This window comes from Malaya genurostris, chromosome 1 (assembly GCF_030247185.1).
Source record: "Malaya genurostris strain Urasoe2022 chromosome 1, Malgen_1.1, whole genome shotgun sequence".
In the NCBI taxonomy this organism is placed as follows: domain Eukaryota; kingdom Metazoa; phylum Arthropoda; class Insecta; order Diptera; family Culicidae; genus Malaya; species Malaya genurostris.
In genome coordinates this window covers 118432728-118446641 of record NC_080570.1, presented here as the reverse complement: position 1 = coordinate 118446641, position 13914 = coordinate 118432728, and the positions used below count along the sequence as shown (strand labels likewise).

Genomic DNA, 13914 nt, shown 5'->3' with positions numbered 1-13914 from the left:
AGCTAATGCTCTAGCACTTTGGTGCGATTCAGTGGAAGAGGTAAAGGAAATCAACAAACGCACTCATGATGCGTGCACACTTTATACAACAGTGGTGTATAAATGTGAAAGAGAAGAGCTCTCGTTGAAGTTGTCAGTGCGAGGGGAGAAATTTTGCTTGCTCTTCGTCACACAGAGGAGATAGACATCGCTGCTGTTGAAACAGAAAGGCCAAATTCCACAATAGGAATGAAATGCCAAGACTTTGCTTTACTAAAATAACAAAGCAAATAGTTGTCCATCACACCGAGCAAATAGTTATTTCGAAACTAGATAACACATGGGCTTCAAAGTCCTGGGCCTAGCACATAGATGGCGCTAGTTCTATTGCAGTCACCTTTTTCAGTTAATACGAACCTTTTTTATATTCTATTCATTAGTTTGTGAGTTATTGTGCTAAATGTGACGCTACTTTTGTTCTTTTCAGAACAATTGATCAAAAACAATTTCGTGTTTTGTCGTGAATACGACTTACTTTACTATGGGGCGCCTTTTCAAAAATTACCCTCTGTGAGAGTGATAAGTTTTTGATCGTGAATATCTCTTGCTGTACTTAACGCAACAACATAATTTTTCCTCCACGCTATCAGAAATATAATCAGGAATTTGTGATTAAAGTGCCAACAGTGTAAAATAACCATACATAACTCAAAATCTATGTTTCCTCAAACTTTTGGAAACAACGAGGAAAACTCATCACGTTTGCTTGACTTTTCCGCACCAGGACGACGGTTTTGAGGTAGTCAGGCACAGATCAGTTCCGATGTTCTACTGACCGAGTGTAATAGGTAAATCTTAACCGAGAATTGTTCATTTTTTCTAATACGTTAGATGGAACTGGATATCGTGCTGAGGTTCTACCACCAACATCAGTAATAATGAGGCGATAAAAACCTCAAATGCTCAGGTGGAATCAATGTAGCTCTTCTTCAGTAAACCAGCAGTAGCAGAGAACTGAATTTTTAGTTAAATTCAAGAACTAATCCCAGAAACTAGACTCTGGTCCACCTGAATTCTAAACTTAATTTTAAGTTCATACTTCTATTTAAAAATTTAGTTCCAGATTACAGGTTCAGAATTTAAAACTATGACTCTAAAATTGAATCCTATTTCTGGATTTGGAAAATGGTTTCAATTTTAGTTCCTTGTTCAGGGACTCGAATCCAGAGATATGAGTTAGGATTTTCAGAATTCATGAACTAAGTTCAGGATATGAATTTTAGATCTGGATTCTGAAACTAAATATTAGGTCTGAACACCGAACCTTGATTTAAAAACTGAATTGAAAATTGCTAAAAATAACTTCAGTTCCTTACTTCTAGAACGAAATTTATGACCTGAGTTTTTGATCTCGATTCCGAAAATTTGCAGCTGAAATCGGAGCGTGCCCCAGATTTATGTACTAGTTCTTTAATTTTAACAGTTATAACCATTTAACAAATTACGCAAAGTGTTTTTTTAGAACCACTAAAATTTTTCCAAAGGATTTTGAAAAGTTTATTTCTACTAGTATCTAAATTTACAAAACTGTATTTGTTCCGTGTTATTTAATTGTATGTTTGCCGTCAATTAGTCGTACTGTAGTATAGATGCATCGTTAAAATTCTGGAAGCGAAGCAATGAAAGTTGAAAAATATACACAATCTAATACCTTTATCCATCTTTATCCAGAAGTGAGAAAGAAACATGTCAGTTTTATTCGTATTCACGTCCTCCAGTTATGACTGTGACATTACCCACCCGCCTTTTTATTGTGTTTAAGCAGAGTAATGCTTCTTGATGGGAAAAAATACCGTTCAAGCGAAGCAATGGCTTGAAAAGTGTTATAGAGACTCCGGTCCATCCGAAACAGCAATCAAACGTTGGTTTGCTGACTTCAAACGTGGTCGTAGAGACACCGATGATGCAGAACGCAGTGGACGTCCAAATGAGGCGGTAACACCACAAAACATAAAAAAATCCACAAAATTGTTTTGAATGATCGAAAAGTGAAGTCGATATGTGACAATGGATGAAACATGGATTCATCACTTCACTCCGGAATCAAAGCGATCATAATCTGAATGGACAGCAACTGCACAGCAATCGACTGGAAAGGTTATGGCCTCGGTATTTTGGGATGTGCGTGGTGTAATATTTATCGACTATCTTGAGAAAGGAAATACCATTAACAGTGTTGGAAATTGCGAAGAAACGACCGCATATGGCAAAGAAAATAATTTTGTTTCATCAAGACAACGCACCGTGTCACAAGTCAATCAACACAATAGCAAGACTACATGAATTGAACTTCGAATTGCTCCCACATCTACCGTGTTCGCTAGATTTGGTTCCCTGCGACTATTGGCTGTTCACAGACATGAAAAAAATGCTCGCCTGTAAGAAATTTGTTTGCGATTTTTCTTTTTCTGCTTATGGGAGGTTTAACTCTTGATCGTTTTTGCGTCTATTGCTATTTGGAGTACTTAAGCACGGATTGCTTTGAAATCCCTTTCTAACGTTGTTTGTTTGAGGGAAAAACCTAAGGAATAATTTCTCCAGTAGACGTAAAAGTCAGTCGTCTTATTGCGCGAGTCTTTCATATGTTGTTCTTCAACAGCAGTTAATTGTTAAAATGCCTTGCAAAAGAATCATTCGAATGGCTGGTATGATCAGTAGGCTTGTAGCAAAGAATGAGAAACGGTTGGTTCACCGGTCACTGTTTCATACATTTCTTCGCTTTTGGTGCAACTTTTTTTAATATACAACTACATCAACTGAGATGCAGAGGAATCCTTTTCGAAGAAAAAAAAACCCGAACCTCTTTAGTGCGACTTGACGGCGGCACATTTTTTTGCACTTTCACACATCCTCGGTTTGATTCACACTTTTCTCCGCTAATCGTTCGGCGCCAACGGGTTTTCACGATTCACTTGGTTTCGTTCCTTTTGCAATCAATAAATCACCCGGACGTAGGGGAGTGGGTCCTGCTGCTGCTGCTGTGGTTTGCTGTCGGCGGTAGCTGACAGTTCCGTTTTCTTGCCCTTTCCTTTGTTATTTTGCGGTTCGGAGGATAATTTCTTTGTGCCTCCTCCTGGCCGAGGAAATCTTTTGCAGATTATACCATACTTTGTTGGCAGTTTTTTATCCACTCGTTTCAAGACTAATATAGACGAATACGGGGTTCATTCCATGAACCCGAAGAACAGGTCGCGAGTCAATGGAGTGTTAAGTGGAAAGATAAATTTCCCGCTTGCATTTTTATACCTCTTTTGTTGGATTTTACATAGTTCCAGATTGTTCGGGAATTGTTCGTTTTCACCAGACTAGGATTGCATCGAAAAAGAAAAAAAAATGGGTTCAACTTTCGACTTGAACACGATTGTTCAATGAGAAATGTTGTTCGTCTGAGGATGAGTGAGTTTTATGGTCTAAGGAGAAATTTCCAATCTTCCAAGTGAATTAAGCGATAAACTGCAGCAGCCTCTTCTCGTCCTTCATGCATAAAACCCGCTCCGTTGGGTTCCATCCCGGTCCATTCAACATTACCGCACGTGGCATGACCCACTTGAAGACATTACCCAATCATCAATTTCCTCCTCTCAACTGGAGTGAACCGTAAAGTGTGATCCAGCTTAATTTTCCATCTTCATCCACGCTAATCCTCGACATTCGAGCATCCGGAAAGGGGTGGGAAAATTGCTCGGAAGTAACCCCAGCCACGAAGCTCGATGATAATGACTTCATAATTAAAATATAATTATCATATCATATTGTGCCATTTAATATCAACCTTCCCGTTGCGTGTTGTCGGCGTGACACGACTCGACGTCTGTTATTATAGACACACCGACTGTGATTGTGAACAGCCCCGGATTTCGAAGGCAGGAATCCACCAGTAGCAGCAGCAGCAGCAAGACCACCATCACCACCACATTCCATCGTCCGCTTCGAGTCCGGGAAAGGAAGTCACGAAACAGAAGACAACTGTTTTAACGAGCTGAAACCGAAGCTCGGCGCGCTGATGCGATGCGATGGTTTGTTATGTTTCCTGAAAGGTGTCGTTTGATGGTTTCCGTGGTTTCTGTTTTCCACACCGCCTTCGTCTACGCCACCGCTCCACTGGGTTGCTACGTTTGAGTCGAACAAACGATGAACAGCTTGTTTAGGAGATGAGGAATTAAATTCTGCTCGTTTATCTTGTGGCTTTGTCACTCACTTTGGTTCAATTGTGAAACGCCAGCTACCGTTTTGCACGCCCCCTCACCACCATTGCTTCGTCGTTTCGGAAAAGGCGGGCGGTACCCAAAACGGTTCGAAATTAATTGTTGAATCCAGTTGGAAACATTGTGTTTTTGTTAATACTAGTCCATCAAAATCAACGCTTCCTTTGTTCGAGTTAGGACAGGACAGTCTATTTTTGTGCAGAATATTCTCTATTCACTGTACAAAGAGAGGAGAGAGGATGATTACTAAAGGTACCGTAATAATCGAAAAAGAATCTGTCATTTGCACATCGGCTCAAATCTAATGTACATCGAGAATTAGAGATTTTTTCTCAAGCCCATTTTAGTAGAGGATTTGATGCTTTCTTGATCAATTACATCTTTGTTTTCTAAGAAGCTCTAGGAAATCAAAATATAATTGAAAAATTTGCATAAGTTTGTCATATAAACACAATAAATAAATCCGCATACTACACGTCACTTTGAGAAACCCGATTCCATTTTAACTTAACTTTTGAAAATTAGCTATATGGAAGAATGAGCAGAACTAAATCGTGAATATCTCGACTTTTATCAACGACAGCAACATAATTTTTTCACCATTTCATCAGAAATATGATCAGGAATTTAGGATAATTTTCAACAGTATGAGATAACCACAAACAACTTAAAAATTAAGTTTTCTCAAATTTTGAAATCAACGCGGTAAACTCTTTACTTTTGCTTGGCTTTTTAGCACAAGGACGACGGTTTTGAGATAGTCAACTGACCACGTATAAAAGGGGAACCATGGTCGAAAATCGATCACGATTGCCTACTAGATGACATCGAGGTGTGAACTGTGATGGCGACCATCCATCTACTAGCAAATCGTGTCCCAAACGTGCTTAGTTCACAAAAATTCGACAACAGGCGTCCCGTAAACAATCAACGTGCAAGAATGTTCCACAGAAGGATGAAATTAATTTCCCACCGAAGAGGGATATTCCGAATTTGCCGTCACTTCCTCGCAGCAATCCAAAAGATTCAGCCGCTGGATCTCAAAACGAATTTTCCTCAAAAATCCCTCCTGGATGGGGCAATAATCAATCACAAGCAAAGGATGACTCTGGTGATTTATTCTCTGCTGAACAACTGATCGTCATTTTTGAAACAATGACAACAAAACTACAAAACTGCAGAACGCGGTTAGAGCAAATCAACGCCTTAGGCAAATTCATCATCGAATATGCAATATAATGAGTTGGTTATAGTAAATTGGAATGCTTGCTCACTCAGGAGCAAAACTGCTGAATTGTCCGACTTTCTTCAAGAGAAGAATGCCGAATTGCTATTTTAACTGAAACTCATCTTAAACCTGAAATTTCTATTTTTATTTCCAATTACAGGATTCACAGGCTCGACAGGACAACTACCAGAGGAGGGGGAGTTGCCATTGTCATTAAACGATCCATTCAGCACAGGCTTCTGTCAGCCTTTAAATTGCAACTAATAGAAGCCATCGGAATTGAGATTACAACGACGATGGGACCCATCATCATCATTGCAGCGTACTGCCCCAAACAAACCAATCTTCGAGATGGTACGTGAAGCGAGATCTGGCTATGCTCACTCGACGACAGAACAAATTCATCATTGCTGGGGACCTGAACGCACGGCATGAGCTGTGGGGAAACAAAAGACAGAATCGAAACGGATTCGTACTTGCCGAAGATTACGAAGCTGGACAGTACAACATCCTCGCTCCGGATCAACCAACGCGACTTTCCAGATCGGGAGTTCATTCCATTATGGATATATTCATCAGCAACATCGCCATAGACAGCTCTCCGGTTATCTTCAACGAGCTCTCTTCCGACCACTTTCCAGTAATATTGACGTTGGGATCTTCACCAGAAACAGTGCCTATTCAACCTAGGAGGAACTATTATCGCACCGACTGTGGCCAATTTCAACATATCGCCGACCAACTTATTAATATCGATTTGCCACTAGATTCCCCGATGGAAATCGATGCGGCCCTATCTGAAAGAAAAAAAAAACTTGATGATAATTTCTGTATCTGTTTACCGAGCATTTAGTATGTTTTGTGTTGTTTCGTGGAAGTGTGGCAAGGGCGAAAAGAAGAGTGTATGCACAGATTGAAAAGTATGCATAAATAAATCATATAAGACGATTTACTAATCGTGATCAAAAAAGTAATCTTCTTAATTTATTATCTGATAAAATATCGATGACTTGTTCAGGATCAACTGCAATATCCCAGTGAATCGAAAGCATAGAAAGTGCGCTAAGTCTTTCATCACTCATCACACTTCGAGGTAGAGTTTTTATTCTTTTCATAGTAGAAAACGATTTTTCTACGCTAGCCGTTGTTACAGGAAGTGTAGCTAAAACGGTGAGAAGTAGTTTCATAGCCCGGAAGTACGTTTCATCACAATACTCTAAAAGTTTCAAAACTTCCGTCGAAGAGTCAATCGACGACACCTTTGCGCACCATAATCTATATTCTGCTTTCACAGCAGATGATGACATCCGATCTTAGAAGTATGGAGCCAACTTTTCCATCTCATTTGCTTTACTTACATCAGCATAACCTGGAATAAGCAGTTGAAAACTTGGCAAAATGTCTTCGTTTTCAAGAAATCGTTCTTTTAAATTTCGTAATACAGTATCGATGCAGGAAATGCATACTGTTATTCTGAAGTACGCTTCACTCGACGAACTTTGCGGATTGGCACGATTTTTTTGTCGGGATACTACTCTTGGTGCCCGAAGTTCTGTACTAAAAAATTCTTCAGCAAGCTGCGAGGCATATTGAAAAACTTCGCTGAAAAAATTATTCGCAGTTTCCCGAATTTGACCAAGTGAATGTATAATTTCCTTTGTACGGTTGATTGCGGAGACGAAATCCAATGACTTTTCCTGTAGAAATACAGATAATGGAAGAGTTAGACTAAGCAGCTTATCACAAACTGCGAGGCTCACGATGAAATCACTTTTCTGAATTTCGGCGAGAAGAGTGGATGCTGTAGAAGATATGGACCAAGTTTTGCCTGCGATTTCCTCCAGACTTATAGCAATGCATTCAAACAGTTCCATGAATGTAATTATAATTTCGTGTCTCTCAACAAATCTGGTCTCACAAAGGCGTAGCAGTCGTTTCTTGTTTATTTCTGGAGCGTGTACTTCTATATTTTTCTTTGAAGGTCTTACTAGCATTCGATGAGTTCCTGAACAAACTAACAACTTGACCAACGGTTCCATGACAGTTGCGTATCTCAGGTGTTGACATCGCATTTGACACCGCAAGGTTTAAACGGTGACTGGCACAATGATAATATTTCGCTTTGTGATATTGGTTTTTAATTATTCTTTGAACTCCACTCAAGTGACCTGCCATGTTTGCTGCTCCGTCATATCCTTGGTCAACACACTTACTCATGTCTAAGTTGAGCTCGCTGCACCGCTTCAGTAAAACTTCGGTCAGATTCTCGGAAGACTGATCATCGATAGCAACGAAGCCAACAAAATCATCTCTTAGTACAGGGCACGACGGATCTTGTGAGAAATCAACATACCGCAGACATAATGAAAGCTGTTCAGTACCCGATATATCCATGGTTTCATCACCGAGCAGACTGAACCAACCACTATTATTGACTTTATTTAAAATTCTTTTTGTAACGATTTCGGATGATGTCTGAATAATTTCGTTTTGAATCTTTGGACTCAAATAAGTAGCGTTTTTTGCCCTGTTCATAATATGTCTCTCAAGGTTTTTATCGCCAGAATTGATTCGAAAACGTAGAAGGGCCCGAAACTTTCCATCCTTTTTTTCAGGACGTGTCGAAGAAAAAGCACCACTATCACTGTCTCCTCTCAAAGGCAATTCCTGCTCTGCACAAAAAAAGAACTGTCTCAATAATGGGTCTAAGAGCTGCTCTGTTTTCTTCCTTCTCTTTAGCACGTTGGGCATCTAGTTAAGTCGATATACAATGCTGTTTACCAACAGACATGTCTATCTCCTCTGTGTGACGAAGAGCAAGCAAAATTTCTCTCCTCGCACTGACAACTTCAACGAGAGCTCTTCTCTTTCACATATATACACCACTGTTGTGTAAAGTGTGCACGCATCATGAGTGCGTTTGTTTATTTCCTTTTACCTTCTCCACTGAATCGCACCAAAGTGCTAGAGCATTAGCTAATAAATTCTCTGAGGTGGATGCAGATACTTTCACAGAGGTGTACACGCCGGTGAGCACTCTGCTGTATGGTTTTCGTAGATGAAGCGTGGACACGCAAAATCAGCAAAATAAAACAATTTATCGTAAAATTTTCGGTTTTCCTTGCAAATTTTTCATGGCAAGGCCAGATCTACTCTCTATTAATTGAAGTTCACAGAAGTGTTCGCTCACCATCAAGCGTCAGTGGTCACTTGGGTGTATTTAGACGAGAGCGCGTGTGAGCGATTCATGCGAAGAGAATGTGTTTCACTCGCGCCAGCTGCTTTAACCACAAGCACACACTCAAATGCTGTCTATTCGACACTGAGAAGAAGTGCGCTTTCCTCTTTGTGCGGTGCTTCGTTTTTTGCATCCTCGTTGTGGCAAAAATCTGACTTTAGCGTGTATCACTCTTGTGAAATGCCATCTCTGTTTACCAACTAATACTTCAAGAAACTCTGTTGCTCGTACAACGCAATCTTTGTGATGTTCCGTGTCAATATGCTTTCTGGTAACTTCTATGGCCTCTTTTTAGTCTCGAAATCCAATACTGACTAATTTTCCAGGATTTTGATAGTATCCTTTCCCGACACCTTCGTGGAAAAATAACCAGCATGGTTTACAGTACACACCATCTTCACTTGTTGAGTATGCCAAGAAAACAAAACCATCTTCTGTTATCCACTTCGGTTGGAAACTCCTTCTATGTGAGTTTACTTCAGTGACAGGATAATTGTAAGGAGATTTAGGAAGAAGAAGCGATGAAAGTATTTTTGTTTTCGTAATATTATCTAGAAATTCGCGTTTAGTCTTTCCGATGTCGAATTGGTTTTCTTGCCATAGGAGATGAACTATTGCACAAGATCCAGTTCGGTTGATATGTATTGATTTGCTGTTACTAGATATTGAATTCAACATTGGTTCACTGTCTACAGCATCAAAATAATTGTATTAGAAAGTTAATTATTGTTGTTATATGATAGGTTTTTATAAAATATCTAAGTGGTAAAAAAGCAACTTACTTCCATCTGGAACAATCTTCATGTATGATTTTTGACATTCCGCAAATCGACTGTACTTTGTAAACAATCAACATGGAAGCCGAAAGAAGGGAAAAAAATGTGCATAGTTATTTGGAAAATCCATTGTGGGCTGCATCTAGGCTAGCTAAACAGCTGAAATTGCCCAGAAATACCGTATGGCGCGTTATCAAACGGAATAAGGAAACATTGACGACGATTCGGAAGCCTCAAGTCAATCGTCGGAGTGGAACTGTCGACCGGAAACTTCGTGGTAAGATTTTGAAGACGATTAAGAGGAATCCTAATCTGTCGGACCGTGATTTGGCCAGAAAATTCGGTGCTGCCCATAGTACCGTGAGGAGAACTCGACTCCGGAAAGGAATCAAGTCGTATCGAGCTAGCAAACAGCCAAATCGGACCATAAAACAGAATAGTGTGGTCAAAATTCGTGCTCGGAAACTGTATGACCAGGTGCTGACTAATTTCGACGGGTGTCTTCTGATGGACGATGAAACCTATGTCAAGGCTGACTTCGGGCAAATCCCAGGTCAAAAATTTTACTTGGCAACGGCTCGGGGGATGTTATAGCCAAATTTAAATTTGTTTTTGCCGACAAATTTGCAAGAAAAAATTATGATTTGGCAGGGCATTTGCAGCTGTGGCAAAAAAATGAAAGTTTTCGTTACAAATAAGACAATGACATCGGAACTATACCAAAAAGAGTTTCTCCAAAAACGAATTTTACCGTTCATTCGATCCTACGACAATCCCGTAATGTTTTGGCAAGATTTGGTAAGCTGTCATTACAGCAAAGTCGTTCAAGAATGGTATGCAGAGATCCAGTTTGTTCCGAAAAACCTTAACCCAGTTGGGTGGGTGGGCCCCCAGTTCCGCCCTATTGAGAAATACTGGGCAATCATGAAGAGGAGACTCAAGGCAAAGGAAAAGGTTGTCAAAGACATCAATCAGATGACGACCTGGTGGAATAAGATAGCTAAAACGATGGACGAAGAAGGTGTGCACCGCCTAATGAGCCGTGTTACAGGAAAAATTCGAGAATTCCTTCGAAACCGTGACGAATAATTATATCCGTATTTTTTCTTAAAAGTATGAAGAAAACGCTACATTTGTATAAAAAAGATCTTGAATTCAATAATAAATAACTGAAATACATGCAATTTTCTTTGTTCCAGTTCTATCTGAAGCAAGCTTTATCTATCTAGGACTCACCTTTGACAGACATCTGATATTCAGGTCACATGTTGACAAAATTGTTCAAAAATGCAGCATACTCATCAGGTCTCTGTATCCGCTGATTTGTAGAACATCTAAACTGTGCCTGAAGAATCAGATGGCTGTCTATAAACAAATCATCTACCCCGCAATTGAATACGCAGTCCCTGTTTGGCGGGGCTGAGCACGAACACACAAACTTAGGCTTCAGCGCATTCAAAGTAAGATCTTAAAGATGATTCTAAATCTACCCCCTTGGACAAGGACTATGAAGTACATGAGATGGCCTCACTGGATATACTAGAACGAAAATTCGAACAATACTGCACGAAATTTGAAGAGAGGTGCTCAATCTCTGAAATACAAATAATTCAAAATTTGTAGGTATTAGGTTAGGGATAGTTATAAGTAGGTGGACATTTTATAAATATTATGATTAAACATTAGTATGTAAAACAAGAGTAACTAAAACACCTATCATTATTTATTTATTTCGGAACTGAAATTGCAGTTCTAGAATTGAAACTGGATTCTGAGTCTGTTATTGGTTCTAAATTTAGTTCTTGAACTCAGGGTCCAGTTCTTTATTCCAGACATAATAATACTCCTAAAGAATTATGCGGAAATTTACTTTACTGTATTCTATACAACCCATTCTGGTAGTCAAGCGAAAAACCGTCTTCAAGTTTCAGAGCTTAGTTCCGGAATATGGGTTTAGAATTCAGAGTCTGCGTGCTGAACCAACTCAACTCGTCACTCTTCATCACGAACGCTTTCATAAAAAGTTCTTTTCAGAGCCACCATTATTTTATTAGTTATAAAGAACTATACTGCTTATTTCATAATATTTAATTGCGTTTCAGAATGTTTAATGTAACTAATCTGTAATTTAGTCTAAGCGCATCGTTTAAATTTCTAGTAATGGAAGAGGGGAAAGTTGCACAGTTCAAACAATCGATCAAACTACCAATTCGAATTCGGAAGCATAAATTCATTATGACATTACACACCCGTACTTTTTTTTCTAAAAGTTATCGAAAGTATGATCAGGAATTTGTTATTAAATTTTCAACAGTTTGATATAACCATAAATAAGAGAAAAACAAAGTTTAATAAAACTTTTGGAAATAATGAATAAAACTGATCACGCTTTCTTGTCTTTTTCGCACTCAGATAACGGTTTTGAGGTAGTCAGGCACATATCAGTTCCAATATTCTACTGGACGAATATCAAAGGTAAACTTTGATCGAATATCGTTCATTTCTTTTAGTGCATTAGATGGAACTAGATGTCGAGATGTCCCACCAACGTAAGCAAAAACAAACCAGGTAGAAAACGTGAAACGCTCAGATCGTGCGCGAATTTGGACTTCGGACGTCGGGATGAGCAGTCGCCTTCAATTCACAGCACAAATTCTGGACTTAAATTCGGTAGTTAACTTAGTTCCAGAACACAGGTTTAGAATTCAGAGCCTGCATGCTGGAGCTGGATTCTGGAACTAGATTTTGGAACTGAATTTATAGTTCTTTTGGAAACAATGCAGAAAACTTCTTCAAGCTTGTTTACCTTTTTTCGCACTGAGACGACGGTTTGGAGTCTCATTTGGATTGGATTTTGGAACTAAAACTAAAACTGAATTTTGGAACCAAATTCCACCTGAATTTTTAGCTTAATTATTCGTTTTAGAATGTAGTTTCAGAATTAAGTTCCAGAATACGGGTTCAAAAGTTAAAACTCTGATTCTGAAACTGAATCCTAATTCTAGATTCTGGAGCTAGATTTTTGGAACTGGTACCTTGGTAAGATTTGAAACTAAATTCACACAATCAATCAACTAACAAGAACGATTATTAATATTCGGAGGTGTGAAAGAAGCATGTTTGTTTTGTTCGTATTATCATCCTCCAGTTATGTCTCTGGCATTACCCACCCGCCTTTTAAATTAAATTTCTAACAGTTCCGAATAAAGCTACTTCTAGATCGCAATTGACTGGTATTAACCGAGTGTTTTCAACGGGATTAACCCAGTACTAAAATCACCTGGAAGAATGAAATTCATTTTATTTTTAATGATGAAAAGATTGCGGTTCCCTTTCCACACGAGTTTTGATTTATGCACAACAGTAGCAGTAGCAGTAGCCTAACTAGTGCCGATTGACAGCATTTGTCAGTGTATTCGATTCGATAAACTTTCGGGGAATTCGGCAAAATACACATTTGCAGCATTTGTGACATAATCCGCAACCACAGGTCAGATAACAGAACGCGGTGAAACAATTATTTGGCCTTTCATGGTGTCGCATAATCCGCAACACGCTTAATCTAATCTTTACATCCTTCAATTATTACTCCAATTTACATCCAGTGTACAACGAAATCCCATTCCCCTTAACACTGTCCCCTGAAGATATATTTTCCTCTATTTATCATACTAATATAGCTCGGTAACAAAGGAAGAACAATACTCGATCCCGTTCTGCGTAGTTCTAAATTTTAGAGCACTCTGTGTCCCCTGTTGCACCTATTAATAGAGCCTATTGTAGCCTGCCTAGGAGCCTATTATTACCGATAATCCACTCATACCTGTCCGGTGCCATCCTACACTAAACTGTGCCGTCGACAGTAAATCGCGAACCAACTGGCTCCCAGAAGAATTACCAGCAGTCGATCCGCAGTACCGGTACCAAAGCGGTTCCGTGCTCCGTTGCTACCCTCCAGACTACCGTCGGCTCCTCGGCCCGGCGGAATAACGAACGGTTTCCTTGTACCGATATCATTCATCAGTGCTATCAGATTTTTATTGTTACCGTTGCTGCTACTGCCGCCGCCACCACCGTTGCTAGAGCCACCACCGATGGATGACATTCCGTTGCTACCGCGGTTGTTTCCGGTGACCGTCCCCCCGTTGACGCTGTTCGGATGATCCAGCGAACCGAACGGTGACCGTGCCGTTGGTGGTCTCGCACCGCCGTGCTGCTGATGGTGGTGATGCTGGTGCTGCATCGTGTCAACGATCTCGTCAAAGTCCTCCGCCGAACCCCCGCCGTACTGCTGCTCCTCGTCGTCCGGCGGATAGAACTGCTTTGATTTACCGCCGCCGCCGCCGGCTTGGTGGCCGGGCTTGACGATGTCATTCTGGTCGGTTCCGTACTTCGGAGCATACACCTTGCGATTCGGACCGGGGATTT

General features: G+C 40.0%; 1 protein-coding gene across 2 annotated transcripts in view; it reads right to left on the bottom strand.

Annotated features, from left to right (window-relative positions):
- The window catches only part of LOC131425582 (lachesin), a 350776-nt gene that overhangs the window by 17310 nt on the left and 319552 nt on the right, over window positions 1–13914 (bottom strand). For both annotated transcript variants that reach the window (XM_058587581.1, XM_058587582.1), the window contains exon 10: window positions 1–13914. This exon is cut by the window's left edge and continues 17310 nt beyond it. In XM_058587581.1, the coding sequence (XP_058443564.1) occupies window positions 13325–13914 (590 nt within the window). In that variant the 3' untranslated portion in view covers window positions 1–13324.